The sequence below is a fragment of the Bos taurus genome, chromosome 22 (genome assembly GCF_002263795.3).
Source record: "Bos taurus isolate L1 Dominette 01449 registration number 42190680 breed Hereford chromosome 22, ARS-UCD2.0, whole genome shotgun sequence".
Lineage (NCBI taxonomy): Eukaryota > Metazoa > Chordata > Mammalia > Artiodactyla > Bovidae > Bos > Bos taurus.
Genome location: NC_037349.1, coordinates 6,972,736 through 6,993,148, shown reverse-complemented (window position 1 = coordinate 6,993,148; position 20,413 = coordinate 6,972,736). Strand labels below are relative to the sequence as shown.

The window sequence follows — 20,413 nt, the reverse complement described above, 5'->3', positions numbered from 1 at the left end:
ATCATAGTTATTACTGTTTTCAACCCAGTTTGTTATTTTGATGGACTCTTTATTTTGTTGTTTTGTCTGCACCACGTGGCTTGTGGGATCTTAGTTCCCTGACCAGGGATTGAATCCAGCTTCAGGAGGGGAAGCACTGAGTCCTAAACAGTGGACCACCAGCACATTCCCTTGGTGGATCTTTAATAGTTTACTGCAAAAATAGTGCTGAAAAATAAGTACTCTTTTTAATGACAAGTTCTTTATTGCTTAGTTAAGGCTACACTTACTGGTCTCCTGAAAATAGTTTTCTTCCATGCATCTATTTAAATACAGGTTTTTTCCCCAAGCACCTGTTTAAATACTGGCTTCCCTGGTGGCTCAGCAGTAAAGAATCCACTTGAAATGCAGGAGACACAGGTTCGGTTCCTGCGTGGGGAAGATGCCCTAGAGTAGGAAATGGCAACTCACTCCAGTATTCTTGCCTGGAAAATCCTATGGACAGAGGAGCCTGGCGGGCTACAGTCCACGGGGTCCCAAAGAGTGGGACACGACTGAAGCAACTGAACAATAGCAAAGGCTGCACTTACTGCTGTGAAGTGTTGAGAAGTGGTTTAAAACCAATAGGAGCAGTGCGATTGAGAACAGCATTGACTTCCCTGGGACACTTTGTTGTGAGTTTGGCTTGCCCCTGTGGCCACTCTCTGCTCTGTTCTGTCTGCGTCCCTTGGCCTTAGCTTGGCACCAGTAGAATGATAAACACCAGTGCACAGGTGGCTACTGCAGTTTCTTGACAGCTTTGACAGTTAAAGATAGCTAGAAAATCCAGGATATATATATATAGTTTCTTAAATGCTCAACATGAAAGTTAAAAATAATTTTGAAATTCTCAGAGAACTCATGAATCTGTAGAAATAAGTCCTTAGATCCAAGAAACTCACTTTTATTAAGTACTAATAACATGATATTGCCAATAACAAAAGAAGTCCATGAAATAGTAACATGTAGTATTTAAAGAAGGTGTAAGTAAAGTTGCTCAGTTGTGTCCAACCATGCAATTTTCCAGGCAAGTGTCCTGGAGTGGGTTGCCATTTCTTTTCCAGGGGATCTTCCTGACCCAGGGATCAAACCTGGCTCTCCCACACTGCAGGCAGACACTTTACCATCTGAGCCACCAGGGAAGCTCCAATATTAAAAAAAAAGCTTTTTAAAAAAAACCTCCCACCAAACCATCAAATAGCTGGCCTAGTTTTAAGCTTCTGAAATTTGTGCCAGGTTTAAGTCACATGATTTCTTGCTATTAATATTTTTTAAGCCTACAGTTTTTGTCTATTCTACATTCTCTCTACCCTTGTTCTTACTCAACTCACTACCCCTAAGTTACTCACCCCTCTCCTTTGCTACATATTTCTTGTGGCTTCCTTATTTGGGTGAGGTCAGTCACAGGTCCCTGCCCTGGTCAGTTTTTACCTATGACCCTTCCTTCATGAGTGGCCCTTGGGTGTGTGCACATGATGCCAGCTGGACCAACTAAAAGTCTTTACCTGAGAGTCTTCAGACTGGAAAATGACAGAGAGAGTCTTTTATTCCTTGTAGCTTGAATGAGGATGGTGTAAAAGTTGAGCTTCTTAAAAGATAGCCACAGAGGAGATCATTCGTAATAGAAGAAATAGAGGCTTAACAAGAGGAGTGGAGATACTGGAGAGAGAATCGTGGAGGTGAAGTCTGCATCTTCTCATGTACAGTTACCTACTCATCTGGCAAATTACCCTCTTGGTTGAAGCTAGTTCCAATTGGGTTTTTCACTCAGCACACTAGAAAGCATCCTTAAATAGTCCATATTATAATTTTAAAGATCTGTCCTTTTTACAGGTGAAGATGGGGCTGGAAAAACAAGCTTAATAAGAAAAATTCAGGGAATAGAGGAGTACAAGAAAGGAAGAGGATTGGAATATCTGTATTTAAATGTTCATGATGAAGACAGGGACGGTGAGTGTCGTTCACTTGTAATTAATTTTCCTGGTGTCTTTCTTCAAGTTGCGCTGCTGTCCATATGAATATTGGTCTTTGACTTTGCTTAGTGTCATTTATTTTACCAGGATTCGTACTATCTCATGCCAGTCAGTGAATAGTTTAGGGTTTGGGATTGGGATTCATATGGTGGTATTTTTAAACATCTTAAGGTATTGGTATGTGAACTTCAGCTTTCTCGCGGACCTTGAAGAATCTCAGTTTTTAAGTTCCATTTCTCTCCTGTTTAGTGAAATAAGAGTGTTTTGTGAATATTTTGCCCTCGTTTTTCTGTCTTCTCATTTTTTGACAAGAAAATGTCATATACTTCCCAGCTTTTTTCATCTGATCAGCCATTTTTGTCTTCTGTAGATCACTTGCTTTCTCATTTTTGTATATAATATCTTGAATATGCATGGCTCTATCTTCTGATGGTAAGAATAGAAACAAGTGATTCAGTCTGTGGTTTGGGATTGAGAAGTTCGAAGTAGAGGATGCTCATTTTCTGTGTTGGCAGTTAAATCATTTTCTTGAATATTCATTAGGAATATACTGAATTGGTAGACGTCACCTAAGTAGTTGAACCTTGCCAAAGGAAACCTCTCCTGTGGAGCTGCCCTAGGATACCAAGTAGTATTGTGAGTTGGATGATGAGATGACTTTATCTTGTTGCCGTGGTAACCTTCTTTGTCTTTTGCAGATCAAACAAGATGCAATGTATGGATCTTGGATGGAGACCCATATCACAAAGGCCTCCTTAAATTTTCACTGGATGCCATTTCTCTGAAGGACACTCTAGTTATGCTGGTTGTTGACATGTCAAAGCCTTGGACTGCTTTGGATTCTTTACAGAAATGGGCAAGTGTTGTTAGAGAACATATTGACAAATTGAAAATTCCTCCTGAAGAAATGAAAGAAATGGAACAAAAGTGTGAGTAGTCTAGACAATACAGATTTCGAAGACAAAATTTCCTAGTTGACTTTCATAATTGTTAGGAATTTTTGAGTTTGAAAAAGATTTGATGATGGAAACATAATGTGAGTACTGCCTTTGAAATTCAGTTTGGATGACGTGCTGAGTTTTAATATAGCTTTACACTGGAAGCATACGCATAATGGCAGACTCTTCTGAAGAGATGCCCTTTCTTGTTTGCCAAAAGGCTGTATGTGTTCATTTGGAGAGCGGTATTTCAGGATAAAAAATTGTGAATCTTTCTACAGCTGCTCATTTTCAGTAGTTTAGTTTCTTGATAAGTGGAGCAATCTTATTAACCTTGTCAAAATGAAGTATGTCCATAAGGATGTTAACACTATAACATAAAGATGTGAAGCTGGTTTTATGGTTTATGAAGTACATAATGTATTTTGTATGTGCCCATGTAAGTTGGAAATTTTCATGGAAATTATGAAAATAATATGGGTTGTTTCTGACAAGTTGTAAGCCAGTCGTCACAATTCTTTATTTCACTGAGAGCTCTTCATATGTTGGTGTTGCACTTCGTTTAAGGAAATATACAGATGGCATGCTGCTGTTCTTTGCTGTCCTTAGCTGATAACTTTTAGGGGAAATTTGACAGCTTACTGAAATTTATGTGCATGGAAACAGTAGAAACGTAAGAGAATGTATGTCCTAAGTCATTAAAAAAGATATCTAACTGCTTTTAATCTATAATTTTCTTTTCTTTTTGGCCATTGCCTATGGAGCTTTTTCCTGCCTCTCTAAGTTTCTGCCATAAGGTGGTTCTCAGTCTGTGGTCCCACGACCGGCAACAGTACAGCTGGGAGTTTGTTAGAAATACATATTCTCAGGCCCTGCTGTAGACTGCTGAGTGAGAAACTTCTGGTGCGTGCTCAAATTTGAGAACCACTGTGAGGTTTCAGCCTCCTATTTGAAGGGCAGTAGAGGTGTGCATGGGCTTCCCGGGTAGCTCAGCGGTAAAGAATTCACCTGTGATGCAGAAGATACCACGGATTTGATCCCTGGGTCGGGAGGATCCTCTGGGGGAGGGCATGGTAACCCACTCCAGTATTCTTGCCTGGGAGAATCCCGGTGGATGGAGGAGCCTGTCAGGCTGCAGTCCATGGGGTTGCACAGAGTCGGACCTGACTGAAGCAACTGAGTGCACATGCGCAAAGGTGTGCCCGCGCCCCTGTGTCCTGCAGGGGCCGCGGCCAGCTGTCCAGGGCACCCTCTTCCCGACCCCATGTTGGTTAGGAGAGTTTTCCTCCTCCGTGATTCTGTATAATATTCCCTCATGCACTTATTATCCTGTGCTGTCGTTTTGCCTTTAAACATGAAAATCAGTCCTGTAGAAATCCCTGTGTGTATCTGTCATTGGTTCCTTAAGAATTCTTTGACGAGGAATTACTAAATCAGAGTATACTTTGTTAAGGCCCTTGGTATATTCACAGTAGCTTTTTTTTAAGTGAAGGTTTTGATAGTTTTGCAGATGAGTTCTAAAAATTTATCAGTTTTGGTAATACCTCATTAGTTCTTATGGGAGTGATAGAATAAATACGGCTCAAGATTGGACCTAGATAAAAAGACCTGAATAAAATGTTTAGAGAGAAGTTACTATTAGAAAGTCATCTGGAACCGTCTTTTAAATTGTGGACCCCCCCAACACACGTTTATCTTTTCCTTTATCTGTCAAGTGCCCTTTGTGAGTTAGAGAGGAAGAGGGACAAAGCTCGGTTGTGACTTGCCCACAGTAATTTGCCCAGATGAGCCAGGCCTGCATTGAACCCTGCTCTTTGGAACCACTCAGCGTTTGTTCTGCCTCCTGATAATTAATGTGGGTCTAGCATCCAGTGTTTATGTACTGTCTTTGAAGCAGATTTCTCAAACCCTTTTTGTTGCTTATAAGACCAAGTATGAACTCTAGTGAAAAAAAAAATACATGTCTAGATTATGGCAGAAAAGCTACCTACTGAAATGAAAAGCTGTTTCTAAACTATGTATTAAATTACCTTCCTTTGATTTTCAGTGGTGAGAGATTTTCAAGAATATGTAGAACCAGGAGAAGATTTCCCAGCTTCCCCTCAGAGAAGAAGTACTGCGTCACAGGAAGACAGAGATGACAGTGTGCTCTTGCCTCTGGGTGCGGACACGCTTACACAGAACTTGGGCGTCCCAGTACTAGTGGTGTGCACAAAGGTCAGTCTGCTTCCTGTAGGTTCTGCTACTGATGTTGGCCCGGGATGAACAGCTGTTTATTTTCTAGGCTCCTTGTGGAGTTGACTCATTAGTTTTTCTAGGTAACTTCCAAACTAGAAATAATAGTTAAAAATATTGAATTCTGTTCACATGTTCACCTTGTGATCTAAATCGTAGTTTCCTTTTAAAGAAAGTGTTACTTCAGATGTTCTATTGTGATTGAATTTCATTTTCCTAATTCTGATTAGAGTTCAAATTATCAGTTTAGTAGAAAGAATTACAGGTAAGATGATGATTATCAAGTTTGTAAAATATTTTCCTGCATTGAGTTATATATGCTGATATTTTGATATATTAGGAGATTTTGTATGTAGAATGGACTTGATTTTAAAGACTTTTATCAGTGCTTGTTATGTAAAGTTGATATGCATCTATCAAAAGCCTTTTATTAAAGAGATTCTGGTAGGGTTGCTATTATAAAAATTCTGTTAATTTCATTCTGTCACTGTATATATACACTTTATAATAAAATCAGATTTCCTTTAAAAAATAATTTATACTTCATCTTCTACCTATTTGGTCTTAAGTAGTGTGTTTTTACTTTAGTAAGCCACGAACTAGTTAAGAAAATGATAGAACATATAAACGCTTTTGCTATCTAAAATTATTATCAAAAAGTAATGTGAAATTTGTGCATATAATTGAAAGAGGGTATGGAATTCATCTTTCGGATAAAAATGATAAATTTTAAAATATTTAGTTTTTGAAGAGTTTAAAGTAAAACTTAGCAATAACAAAGGGATGGGGGTACGATTTAAAATAATTAAGTCAAAATTTGTTGCCTGCTTTTCAGATGGTAATTCTGGTGGAGTTGGAAGTGTTGCTTGTACCTTTTCTGTAAACCTGTGCCTAAGCTCTCCCAGTAGAGTCCTTTCGCATATGGCTTGTTTTGATTTTGTTTGGCAAACAGCTGCTTATCGGCAGCTATTTTCCTGTTTTTACACTGCAGATTGCCTCATAAAAGATCTTATTTTCTAATGAAAAAAATGTTGAGTTTAAAAGGGACCTGAATCAGTATCAGATGAGTCATAGACTCATAAAATTTTCAAGCCAGAAGAGATCATTTATAGTATTTCATAGAATCTAAGGCACCATCAGTTCTACTTGAGTTTAAGAGGTTTTAAAATATGTGGATGTGGGAGAATGTGTGTCTCAGATTAGATGGGTTACTCAGCTCATTTTACAGACCCTGGACATTGAGGTTCAGCCTGTTACTTGCCACATCCTCATAGTTCAGTTAAAAATATCTTTAGTAAACTGTCATGTTTTGCCAAGTGACATTATAGTAATTATATGTATCTTTAATAATTTGAAATGCTCTCAGTTCTATAGAATGGACAAATATGCCACATTTTATATGCTGTTTATAAAGGAAACCGTTCTATGATAAACATATGCATGACAAAAAATGACAGATTGGACCCCAAATTAATACTTGTTCATTTTTAGATTTCATAAGCTTCCAATTCAGAAGTTTTGGTGACGTTACTTGGATGTCATGTTTGGAACATGCTTTAATTTTTTTCCTAACATTTTTTTGTTGCAAGTAGAAATCAGATTTGTTTCTTTGATTGAACTGGTGACATTTCAGAAATACCCTGTAATTTCTCTTTTCTGTTGTTGGTAAAATTGAAGTGAGAGTGAATAAAAGCACCAGAAAAGTAATGAAGGTCAGTTTAGAGTTGTCAGATAATCAGAGGAACAAAGGGGAAATGGTGTGTGGTACAGACTCCCTGGAGATACGGAGTGTTTTAGAGAACTTGTTCTAGAATGTAAGTCATTGAGTTAACAAGTATAACCGCCGTTTATAAGCTTGTCCTGTCACTCTTCCTTTATGTACCAAAACTTTCTCTTTGGTGTTCTTATCACCAGAGAGATCAGTGTATCATAGAAGTCAGTACTTCTTTAAGTAATGAAAGCATTCATTAGTCTCAAGACTGACTAAAAGTCTCTAGACAGATAGGAGTAACTGATACTCTAGGTCCATATCAGAGTTGTAGTTTTGTGATATTCTCCCACCCAAAATTGAATTTAAATCATTATATTATTATTTAAAGTTAATATTGTTCTTTTTAAAATTATTTTAATTCATTAGTGTGATGCCATTAGTGTGTTGGAGAAAGAACATGACTACAGAGATGAGCATTTTGATTTTATTCAGTCACATATCCGGAAGTTTTGTTTACAGTGTATCCTTTTAATACATTGGTTGGTGCAATATTTCTAAGCTGTTTGTTTATTTAAGTTGAGGAGTAAATTGATGAACTTAGAAATTCTATAAACTTTTATCTTCCTACCTCTGGTTAGAAATTTCATTTTAATTCCCAAGTGTCTTGGTATTTTGAGATACAAAAGCAAGTACTGAAATATGTAACTTTGATTTGATGTGTTTAAAGTACTATGATTAAGAAAAATAATTCTCAGACTTATGCAGAAAATTCTAACAAGTTAGCATTGTAAATATTCTCATTTAAAACTGGTGTTCATTACTTGGGGGTGGGTGGTAGGGCAAGATCAGTGTTTGCGTTTGTGTGTTCTTATTTTTAATATGTTTGGTATGTTAATCATCTCCAGAGTATGCATTCATCTCCATTGCATAGTCTGATGCAATGGTTTTAAATGGTTTTTAAATCTGGCTCTGCCCATCTAAAAGTTAACTGAATTGGAACATTCAAAAGGAAGGCTGGAGAAATCTGTGCTAAATTCTGAAAAAGCTTTCTGGGTTAATTTTGATGATCACAAGGTTAGAAAATCAATCATAGGAATCTTGTGTAGTCTAGGTTGCAAGGATTAGATGAGCCAATGAATATACAGCTAAGCAAAGGATAAAATGAATCAGTGAGTGAATGCTTTTAGAATTTCCTGTTGAAAACTTCAGATGGCTTGAGAGCACTGAAGGAGAGGTGTGCTCAACTCGCCCCTCCTGGATCAGATTTGGTGCAGTTGCATTCCCGAACCAAAGCTTGTGGGTCTGAAAAGTGACTAAATGCTAGGTATTAGGACTGGATAGGAAGAGTAAGTGACAGACACGTGCTTAGAGTGTCCAAAGGTTTTCATCGTCATTAGTGCACGTTGACCACGTGGAGAAAGCCTGGCTGAATAGTGAATAAGATCGCTTGACCCTGGGAGCCTCCCTTTCCCCCTTTTCCTTCAGGACTTTGTCCTCTGCTGCCCTTTCTCTTCTCATGCCACATAACGGTTAGTTGGGTTGAATTAAAGGGCGTTCGTCTGCCAAAGAAAACAAAAAGTGGGAGTAATTGAAGTCAGGTGTTTATGGCCTTTTTAATTATCTTTGCAGATTAGAAAATTTGAGAACAAGCACTCTCTTTAAATGGTTATTTAAAACTACACTTGAAAATGTATATAGAGAGATGTAATCAGGAAGAAGAGTGTCCACTAAAATAATTACAGGCCTGTAGTAAAGCCGGCTGATTTTAAAAGAATACAAAACATATCACTTCAGGAGAGTGAGTTGTGTGTGCGTGTGTGTGTATGTGTGAGTGAGTGAACTGAAGTGAAAAGTGAAGTCGCTTAGTCATGTCTGACTCTTTGCGACCCCAAGGACTGTGAGCTGCCAGCCTCCTCCGTCCATGGGATTTTCCAGGCAATAATACTGGAGAGGGTTGCCATTTGCTTCTCCAGGGGATCTTCCCGACCCAGGGATTGAACCCCGGTCTCCTGCATTGCAGGCAGACGCTTTACTGTCCAAGCCACCAGGGAGTGAGGGCAACAATTCAAAATCATGTTTCCTTTAAAATTAAAAGATGTTTCATTATAATGCAAATTTTCCAGCTGTATAAATCTTCCAAATTATCATAAATTGGTTCTCATTGTGGGAAAGATGGTTGCTAAGTTCACACAGTTAAGCTTTTACTTAAGATTGTGAAGTTTGTTTCTACCAAATTAAGTATTATGACAAGTATATTTAGCAAAACTACTTTAAGGTTCTCAAGCTTTGGTTCGTGTCCTAGAAAATACAAATATCCCGGTTCAGAGGTTACACCAGTCTCATCACTTCCTCCTGGCCTGAGTCACCATTTCTCTTGGGACCCAGCATCAAGTACTAGCAGATCCCCCTGAGCAGTGGTCAGATTTCTGTTAGCCACTCCCACCACATCATCTACCGGTAGTCACATGGCCCCTTTTTCTACAGGTGTCTCTTGATCTTTTGGTCCACCAGGTCATGTGGATAAAGGTCACAGTTAGAATCTGTGTTCATTACTGCGTGTTCATGTAGGCTTGTGTTGTATCACATTTTGGTCACAGTTGCTGTGGATTGTTCCTGAAAGCTCCTTGATGTTTCTTGATGGTTCATCTTCTCTGTTCAGTGGCTTTCCTGAGCTTTCTCCCCAAAGTCCTGATTCCTGAGACTAGTAAAAACTATAAGACATGCTAGTGCCGACTGCCTTTGTTGAAAAGGCAAGACAGTTGTTTTGATAAATAATATCCCTCCTTCATGAAGTTTAAGAAGGTAAAAAGCAAAAACAAATCTTGTCTTCATGTGTTGTAAATACAGAGGTAGTGGACCCAGTTAATTACCTTTACTTTCTTGGCTAATGAGATTTTTGCCCTCCTGAGTTAAATCAATTATGTAGAGATTGTTTCATTTGAATTTAACGTGTGTGAAATACTTTATGATTTTGAAATTCTTGATTACCATGTAATTATATCCATGGAAATTATTTTTGAAACTAATATGCTGTAAATGTAAAGCTGAGAACACAGACTTTTACAGTACCTCTTCATGGAGTTTGTCCAAAAATTTCTTTAACGGTATAATTCAGATGGTGCAGCACTTATATACGCTTCAGTAAAAGAAAATAAAAATATAGATTTAGTATATAAGTACATCGTCCAGAAACTCTATGGATTTCCTTATAAGATTCCTGCTGTTGTTGTGGAAAAAGATGCAGTATTTATGTAAGTATGCTTTTTTAAACTTTTTTGGCTGTGCCATGCAGCACATGGGATCTTAGTTCCCCAACCAAGGGTCGAACCCTTGCCCCCTGCATTGGAAGTGCTCAGTCTTAACCACTGGACCACCAGGAAGGTCCTACTGTACTCCTAAGTATATTGTTCTGTCATATACTGTTGCTGCAGTTTGATGCTGTATCATTTTCGGTTTTGAAGTGAGACTAGTAAACTTTTCCATGATGAGTTGGTGAGAATCTGTTCCTAGATTATTTTATTTATAACATGCTTTGATCTATTATTGTTGCCTTTTAGATTTACTACTGGCCTGAGCCTTTTTGAAAGGCTGCTATTATAGCTAACCTATGTATTGGGTGCATGTATCAGTCAGTGTATCCGTTCTTTAATTGATTAACGGTACGTAAAGGACCCAATGTATAATAACCTAGATATGGTTTGAAAAGTTACCTGAATAAATTGGGAGGTAACACTAATGATTAGTTCCTCTCAAAAAACCTGTAATGTCAGTTCTAGAATCAAGAAAGTTAATAAATTTAAGTAGAAATTAGTAAACTTTAACTTGAGTATTGTAATAGATTAATTTTCTATAATTGGTCAAATTTAACTTCATAAAAACTGTTCTCCTTAATCTGATCATGGATGAAATGAAAGAATGACTGTATAAATGGTTGAGAATTTATCATCTGTGTTTCTTTCTAGTCCAGCAGGGTGGGATAATGATAAGAAAATAGGAATATTACATGAAAACTTTCAAACGTTAAAAGCAGAAGATAATTTTGAAGACATCATAACTAAACCACCTGTCCGAAAGGTAAATTTTAGTGTATAGTCTTAATAGTCTTTTAAACTGAGGGGGAAGCCTATAATTTTAAGATTGTAGGTAGAAAGGTAAGGGGTTTCATTTCTATCAAGTTGTGAACTTTACAACCTGGGGCTCAATCAAAGCCAAGAACACCTTGGTGGAAAAATTGTATTCGCTTTTGGCTCTTGAGACAGATCTCGCATCTTCTTCATGGTCATGAGTTGTTCACACGAGCCCAGCAGGTCCAGGGGCTGCCAGGCTCCATTTTATTCTGTATTGTTGCATTGTCATTCTTAAGATTTTTAAATCTGATTCTGGATGATACTCTGCTTTCATATGTCTTGATTTCGCTAAGGATGGTGTTTTATGGTTAGATAGTATAGACACTTCTGAAAAGCTGTATAAAGTTGAGTGTTCGCATTTAGTAAGTTCTCACTGACTTTTAATTTGAACATGCTTCAGGAAAAAGTAATGTTGATTCAGCATATAATAAGGTTCTTAATTAAAAGTCCAAACATTTACAGAGCAGTTAGAAATAAGAAACAGCATCAAATGAAAACTCAGTTGGTGTGTTATTCAGTTTGAATGTCTATTAAAAGAAATGCACACTTTAAAAACAATTTTTTCCCATTCTCTCTTTTACCAACGAAATTGTGCTTCAAATTGTTTTTTATTCATTCCACAAATATTTATTGAGCTGTCGTTTAGGCATTAGGTGCTAAACAGGACCATGAGGTAGTGAATCTGTAGATGCCATCACTCAGGTGGTGATCTGTGCTCTGGAAAGGAAGCCCAGTCAGGGAGGGAGAGTGCGTGGGTGGGAGGTTACAGTCGGGAATGGGGAGGGCAGGTCTGATGAGAGGGGAGGATATGGAGGCACAGAAAGAGAACGTGCACGCGCCCTGAGGCAGGAGTGTGTAAGGCGGCTGGAGGGGCTGGGAAAGAGCCCCTGGGAGGGCCAGAGCAGAGGGAAGAAAGGCAGAGTGAGGGTCTTGCAGGGCCTCAGCATTAGGCTGCAGGCAGGACTCTGGATTTCATGCTCAGTGGGGTGGAAAGTGACAGGCAGGCAAGCTGCAGTGGAGCTGGGATCCAGCCTGCCTTAACCTTTCCAAAGGATCGCCCTGGCTGCTGGTTGACAAACAAGACACGGCCTGCCTTGCACAGAAACAAGAGGAGCAGGAGGCATTGGCAGCACCACCCCCCCGCCCCCCGCCTTTATTTTCTAATTATTCAGCAGATGGAAGAGATATTATATTTTTATTTCAGGAAACGAGGAGCAAGTTGCTCTTCTCTCAACTGGGATATTATTGGCCCTTTTAAAACACCTGTTGTTTTGTTGTTGTTGTTTAGTCACCAAGTTTTGTCTGACTCTTTCGCAACCCCATGGGCTGCTCACCAGACTCCCCTGTCGGTGGGACTCTCCAGGCAAGCATACTGAAGTGGGTTGCCATTCCGTTATCCAGGGGGTCTTCCTGACCCAGGGATTGAACCTGTGTCTCCTGCATTATATTCTTTACCACTGAGTTGCGCAGATTTTATAAGCATGTATAAATCTTATAAGAGTCTGTATGCGTGTGGCTCTTGGATTGTGCTGTCCAGTGCAGTAGATTTACACTTAAGTGTAATTTACACTTAAGTGTAAATTAAGTACAACTAAATGAGAAATTCAGTTCCTCAGTCATGCTAGCCGTTATTGCAGCTCCTCAGTAGCCACTGGCTGGCAGGTTGGACAGCACAGATACGGACATTTATATTAGTGCAGATCAGCATTGGACGGCTCTGCTGAAGGGCCCTGGGGAGGGCAGTCCACCCATGTATATGTGATACAGGTAATATTCATATTCTTAGTGTTTTTAAAAAATTGTGCTAATCTAGACAGTGAGTTATGACTGACTTTAGCATAATGACCTGTTCATTTATGCATTGCTCATTTCAGTTTGTGCATGAGAAAGAAATTATGGCGGAAGATGACCAAGTGTTTCTTATGAAGCTACAGGTATGAAATTACATCAGAAGCAGACTTAGTATGGTTAATGGTTAAACAGTTCTTGTACACATTTTCTTTAAAAACAGCAGTACATGACTGAATGTCTAACCTAGACTTTTTGTGTGTTTTCCAGTCCCTTTTAGCAAAGCAACCACCAACTGCAGCTGGAAGGCCTGTGGTCAGTATTACAGATCCTGACTAAATGATGAAAATGCAGTGCATATTGTTTTAGTTCTTAGTTTCTTTAATTGTGTATCTGTCTCTTATGGGTGTACTTGGATATAAAGTTGAATTAAGAATTCCCCTGGAATTTGTGAGATTTTAAAAGATTAACTTTGATTCCCTTTTAGAATATTGAAATCATAGAGATCTATTTTGTACCGTTTGCCCCGTATCCGTTACTAGGCTGAACCATTTTTGTATGTTGTTTTATAAATGCTCACAACAGCCGGATGAGGCAAGTCCTGTCCTTATCCCCATTTTGCAGGTGGCGAAATGGAGGCTTTCTAGGACATCATGGCTTGTCTGAGATTAAGTTGGTGGGATAGGATGCAAGTCCAGATTGGAGTCTGGATCTGACTCCCACGCTTCTTTTCATAACCATGCTTCATTATTCTGTGTGTTTCCCTTTTTCCATTGAAGGGAAAATTAATATGCTAAAATGTGAGGGGTCCCTGGTATTCTAAGAATGAGGACACGGTTGCTAAACACTTTTGTCCAGGGCTTGCAGCATAAAGGGACAGTAGAAGAGATGGGGAGCAGTTGTAGAGGACTTGTTTATGTGATAATTTTTGTGAAGTTGAGCTTTCAGGGTTTTATACATGTGGCTTTCACCTTTTTACTTAGGACGCCTCACCAAGAGTCCCAGGAGGCTCCCCTCGAACACCAAACAGATCTGTGTCATCCAACGTTGCTAGCGTATCACCCATCCCTGCTGGGTCAAAAAAGATCGATCCAAACATGAAAGGTACATTTCTCTCTTTTTAAGAGTAAACAACACAATGTATTTCACAATAGAAATCTACCCAGTGTCATCCCACCTCTTGCCTTAGCTATTTTCTTTTTTATGCGGTAGTGTCTTGTCTTTGTGTATCTATAGAGGTAGAAACTCAGAGTCAATCAGACTGTGAAACATCTTACAGTGTAGTTTTAACATACACTCTATGGTGTGCACTTTATAAAAGCTTTGTGTTACATTTACTCACGCTGGATCATCAAAAAAGCAAGAGAGTTCCAGAAAAGTATCTATTTCTGCTTTATTGACTATGCCAAAGCCTTTGACTGTGTGGATCACAATAAACTGTGGAAAATTCTGAAAGAGATGGGAATACCAGACCACCTGACCTGCCTCTTGAGAAACCTGTATGCAGGTCAGGAAGCAACAGTCAGAACTGGACCTAGAACAACAGACTGGTTCCAAATAGGAAAAGGAGTACATCAAGGCTGTATATTGTTACCTGCTTATTTAACTTATATGCAGAGTACATCATGAGAAATGCTGGGCTGGAGGAAGCACAAGCTGGAATCAAGATTACCAGGAGAAATATCAATAACCTCAGATATGCAGATGATACCACCCTTATGGCAGAAAGTGAAGAAGAACTAAAGAGCCTCTTGATGAAAGTGCATGAGGAGAGTGAAAAAGTTGGCTTTAAGCTCAACATTCAGAAAACGAAGATCATGGCATCTGGTCCCATCATTTCATGGCAAAAGATGGGGAGAGTGGCTGACTTTATTTTTTTGGGCTCCAAAATCACTGCAGGTGGTGATTGCAGCCATGAAATTAAAAGATGCTTACTCCTTGAAAAGAAAGCTATGACCAACTTAGCATATTTAAAAAGCAGAGACATTACTTTGTCCACAAAGGTCCGTCTAGACAAGGCTATGGTTTTTCCGTGGTCATGTATGGATGTGAGAGTTGGATTATAAAGAAAGCTGAGTGCCGAAGAATTGTTGCTTTTGAACTGTGGTGCTGGAGAAGACTCTTGAGAGTCCCCTGGATTGCAAGGAGATCTAACCAGTCAATCCTAAAGGAGATAAGTCCTGGGTGTTAATTGGTAGGACTGATTTTGAAGCTGCAACTCTAATACTTTGGCCACCTGATGCGAAGAGCTGACTTGTTTGAAAAGATCCTGATGCTGGGAAAGATCAAAGGCAGGAGGAGAAGGGGACGACAGAGGATGAGATGGTTGGATGGCATCACCGACTTAATGGACATGGGTTTGGGTGGACTCCGGGAGTTGGTGACGGACAGGGAGGCCTGGCGTGCTGTGGTTCATGAGGTCGCAAAGAGTCGGACACGACTGAGCGACTGAACTATACCTATAGGTCATTGGAAAAATTCATGTTTTACTTGAAATGGATTATTTGCAGTTAACAAGCAGAACAAAACTGTATGCATTATAGTTATTTCTATAGGAATGATTGCCCTATGTGGGTGGGTGAGACTTCCTGTCTTTTTATGCCCTTTCCTGATGTTTCTCAGTTGTTCAGGTTACCTGTCATCAACATGGAGCCTTGCAGTTTGCCTAAACCTAATCAGCATTCTGTAAATATTAACTAATAAGAGCTCCCACCGCCCCTAGTATTTCCTTCCTGTTTGTATTTTTCTTCTGTGAATTGTTTATTTTTCTTCTGTGAATTGCTTATTTGTCCATTAATCTCTTAGAGCTTCTACTGATTTTCATATCAGATTGGACAGCTTTGTGTAATACTTGAAGCAACTATTTTTATTTTTGAAGAACCTCTTTCAAAGGGGATATATTCACAAGTAGCATCTGTTTTAAATGCTTTTGGCTTTTTAAAAATAACACTCTACCCTCTTTCAGCAATGAACCCAGCACAGCAAAAAAGAAATAAAATGTAAAGAAAAAAATAACACTCTTAAGTTTTTAATAATTATCTTGCATTCTTAACACTTACTCATATTTTGTTTTATATATGATTGATTAGAGAAGTTACCCAGCCTCAAAAGATTAAAGTTGGCCTGGATGTGGAACATCTGTGTGTGATTCATTTTCTGTGTATCATTACTATAATAATTTACAGAAAAGTTGAATGCTTTGAGTACGTTTTTTATCCTTTTTTTTTTTTTTAATAGCTGGAGCTACAAGTGAAGGTGTCCTGGCAAATTTCTTTAACAGTTTGCTGAGTAAAAAGACTGGCTCCCCAGGAGGCCCTGGTGTTGGTGGTGGTAGCCCTGGAGGTGGGGCTGCTGGCGGAGGCGGCGGTTTACCACCATCTGCCAAAAAGTCAGGTACTTACTGGACCTTTCCTTTCTTAACAGCTGTATTGCACATTTAAAGTGTGCATTTCAGTGTTTTAATGTATTTACAGACTTACACAAACCATTTTGTTTTTGTTATTTAGTTGCTCAGTCACGCCTGATTCTTAGATACCCATGGACTGTAGCCCACCAGGCTCCTCTGTCCATGGGCTTCTCTGGGCAAGAATACTGGAGTGGGTTGCCATTCCCTTTTCCAGGGGATCTTCCCAACCCAGGGATCGAACCCATTTCTCCTGCACTGGCAGGTGGATTCTTCTACACTGCTGAGCCACCAGGGAATCCACGCACAACATTACCATAATCTAATTTTAGAACAGTTTCATCTCCTTAAAAACGTGCGCATCAAAAAGAAGGAATTTGAAACAGTTCTAGTGAGAGGGTTAAACCTAGAGCCTAATAATAGAGTGCAGAAAGTCAGAAAAAACCAATACACTATTAGCGCATATATATGGAATCTAGAATAAAGTGACACTGAGGAACGTACTTGCAGAGAAGGAAAAGAGATGCAGGGCATGGACCTGTGTACACAGTGGGGGAGGGAGGGAGTAGGACAAACGGAGGAAGCAGCCGTGCATACACACTGGCAATATATATACACTACCAGGTCGGAGGGATCCTGGGGAGAAGCTGCTGGGAGCACAGGGAGCCCAGTCTGGTGCCCTATGATGGCCTGGAAGGATGGGATGGGGGAGGAGAGGGAGGTAAGGGAGGGAGGGGATGGATGTATAATTATGGACGATTTGAGTTGTTGTATCAGAAACCAACACAACATTGTAAAAAAATTTTTTTAAAAAATTAAAAAATCCAGCCTATTAGCAGTTACCCTTCCGTCCCCTGCAGTCCTTCTAGGCAGTGATTTGCTTGCTTTCTCTTCGTATTTGCCTGTCTGGAGATTTCATAGAAATGGCAGTCATAGAGTATATGCCTACTTAAAGTAGTGTTTTTGAGTTTCATCCATGTTGTAGCATATCTATCAACATTTTTTTACTGTTGAAAAAAATCCCATTGTGTGGGTCTGCACACATCTTTTATTTATCCTTTCTTCAGTTGACACGCACATGTTTCCATTTCTCTTGGGTACGTATCTAGGTGTGGCATTGGTGGGTCATGTAGCACCTCTGTGTTTAAAGTTTCCAAAACGCTGCACCACTTTACATTCCCACCAGCAGTTTGAGGACCTTAGTTTCTCCACATCCTTTCCAACAGGTGTTATTGTGGGCTTTTGTTGTTTTTTCTTTTGGTTTTGCTTATCCAAGTCCAGAATGTCTCTTTGTTAGAGACATTTTTGCGTGTATGTCTGTATTTTAGAGTGAAATATAATTGATGAACAGTACTATATTTCAAGTATAAAACCTAGTGATTTGATTTTTTGTTTTGGCCACACCGCACAGCATGTGGGATCTTAGTTCCCCGTCAAGGGATCAAACCCGTGCCCTGTGCAGTGGAGGCTCAGAGTCCTGACCACTGGACTGCCCGGGAGGTCCTGATTTGATACTTTTATACATTACAAAATGGTCACCACTTGTCCATCTTTTTGGTTAGAGACATCATTTCAGCTGTGAGGTTGTATCTCATTGTGGTTTTGATTTGAATTGCTTTGATAGCTAATGATTTTGAAAATTTTTTCACGTGTTTAATAACCATTTTTATCTATTCTTTGGTGAAATGTCTATTCAAATTCGTTTCCCATTTAAAATGGGGTTGCTTTCTTTTTATTATTGAGGTCTAAGTGTTTTTTATATATTCTGTTTATTGGGCATTTTTCGAATGTAGAATTTCAAGTATTGTCTTCCCTACATAAAAGACAGAATTTGTAAGTATTCTTGTGTCGCTCGTCCCTTCACTTTGTTAAGAGTGTCCTATGAAACACAGAATTTTAAAATTTTGATGAAGTGTTTTTTCCTTTTGTTGTTTGTATAAGTGCTCTTCAGACTTTAACTTATTCTCCTTTTTTAATCACACCTTCTTGCCACCCTTTTCTCAAGTACCTGCTGCTACTGTTTTTAATCTTATAGATTTCTGAGTATAAATTGAATTAGTTTCTGGCTTCTGTCACCCTCAGTGTAGAAAAGATGACCTGTCTCAGGACTGCTAATTTAATTACCACTCACTCATCTTTCCAGATTACAAAATTTTGTTGGCTATTTTCTAGCTGTTTTCTGGCTATTTTCTAATGTTTGTTCTGTGCCTTCTTATTTAAAAAAAAAAAAAAACCTTTATGAGATGAAATGGTAGGTGCTAGTTTTACTTCTGTTTGGTAACAGACCCTGCAGTTTAACATGAGGGACTGTAAGGACTTCCCTGGCAGTCCAGTGGTTTAGACTCTCTGCTTCTGCTGTCGGGGGTGTGAGTTTGATCCCTGGTCAGGGAACTAAGATCCCACATGCCATGTGACCCCCCCAAAAATTTAAAAAAAAAATGAAAATGAGGGAATTTATGTTTCAATTAGGACGTTTATGTATACATATATGTGCTTTAGATAAAGTTTTAGATACATATGTGCTTAGATATATATGTGTAAAGTTTTAGATACATATATGTGTTTTAGAAAAATATATGTTTACATATATGTTTGTTATACGTGTGTTAAGTGAAACCATTGGCAGTTGTTAAATGAAGATGCACTGGTGTCAGAGATCCCTTGCCTTATGTCTAAATCGTAGCCTCTTTCCTTCACTGTAGGCCAGAAGCCTGTCCTGTCAGACGTTCATGCGGAGCTGGACAGAATCGCACGGAAACCAGTGACGGTCTCCACTACCACACCTACATCTCCTGCAGAAGGAGAAGCTTCTTGAAGATACCAAATAAAGCCATTTATTCATTTTCTGGGATAATGTAAACTTGCCTCTGCCTTCTCCTTCAGAAGTGGAATTAGGGAGCTGGAGTGCTTTTTCAGATGGACTAAATTTATGTCCTCCTTTTGTGTGTGTGGTTGCCCATTTTTTAATAAAAGGGAACTATACAGAAAAAATTATTCTACACTATGTAGGATTGCTATTTGCATCGCCACTTTGCGTAAGAAAGTAATTTTGGATTTTGAAAAGCTCAAATTTATAGATCTGAAATACAGCCATGGGATCATATTCTGAAGGCTACTTAAAACATCTAGGAGGGTTTGGGAAGGGCAGAAAAATAATGCTTTGGGCATTTGACTGACTTGGAAGTCCAAGCTTATTTTAGTTAAGACTGTTAAGAAATCTTTTAAAGAATTATGTATTAGTTTTGCTGGAAAAGAGGAGATGATCAGTTGTCAGATTTTCCACCCCACTGTAACTATACCACCACACATGGAATGTGCTGAGAAGCCTGTCAGGTAGCGTTGGATACACTAGTCACTGTCTTAATCCATGGTCCTATATGTTATCAAAATGTGATTTAGAAACATTGGTCAAGATTTGTTTCTTTAACTGAGAAGAAAAAGAAAGCACACTGCCTGAATGGGTAAAAGAAAAATGCAGAGGTTAAAATGTAAAGAGGTATAACAGTCTGGATTTGTCTCTATCTATCTATATATATATATATATTCACCCATATATATATATATATATATGACTCTGCCTTAATATACCCCTTTTTTGTTTGTGACTTTCAACTGTAATCAGTTAATAAAGTATTTATTCTCTGCATTCAGGTTCAGATAACTTGTTGCATTCTCTTATATGTAAATCTATATTTATCATACAGTGAATAAGATCTGTCAGTATTTTATTTAACTTCATAGGATTATTAAGCTTTCAACTCTTCTAAGAGACAGGTAAGTACCTGAGATTACTGCCCTGTAAGTCTCCTTAAATTAGGAATTTACCTTGATCAGTACATCTTCCCTATCAGCATGTCTTGAACTATCAAATCTAATGTCAGCCTTCCTCACAGAAACAAATAAAGCCTTCTTTTAGTCATCCTTTAATGGGCAGAAGCTGTTTTAAGAGTTTGGCGCGTTCACACGGCTGCTCTTCCCGGCCCTTCCAGGTCAGGTCACCTGGTGGTGGTTTCCGCTTTGGAACATTGGTAGCGACAGTTAGATTTTCATACTGATGTCAGCTAAAGGGCGTACGTGCATTTGACCTGTTGCTTAATTTCAGATCATTGAGGGGAAACGGTTACTGCTGTTTACATCGGTCTTTGTTATAACTTTATAATATATATTCCTAAGATGTTTTTTCCACAAAATGTTTGAGGGCAGTTCTTCTACTTTCAAAC

The 20,413-nt window shown here is 38.8% G+C and overlaps 1 protein-coding gene across 1 annotated transcript in view; it reads left to right on the top strand.

The window, feature by feature from the left end:
- DYNC1LI1 (dynein cytoplasmic 1 light intermediate chain 1) overlaps positions 1-19,839 on the top strand; it is a 53,047-nt gene extending 33,208 nt beyond the window's left edge. Inside the window, 11 exon segments of the mRNA NM_001046052.2 lie at positions 1,852-1,968; positions 2,690-2,920; positions 4,977-5,146; positions 7,302-7,395; positions 9,991-10,126; positions 10,838-10,949; positions 12,877-12,936; positions 13,061-13,105; positions 13,774-13,894; positions 16,028-16,183; positions 18,896-19,839. Of these exon segments, the coding sequence (NP_001039517.1) occupies positions 1,852-1,968; positions 2,690-2,920; positions 4,977-5,146; positions 7,302-7,395; positions 9,991-10,126; positions 10,838-10,949; positions 12,877-12,936; positions 13,061-13,105; positions 13,774-13,894; positions 16,028-16,183; positions 18,896-19,008 (1,355 nt within the window). The 3' untranslated portion in view covers positions 19,009-19,839.
- The last annotated feature ends 574 nt before the right edge of the window (positions 19,840-20,413 follow it).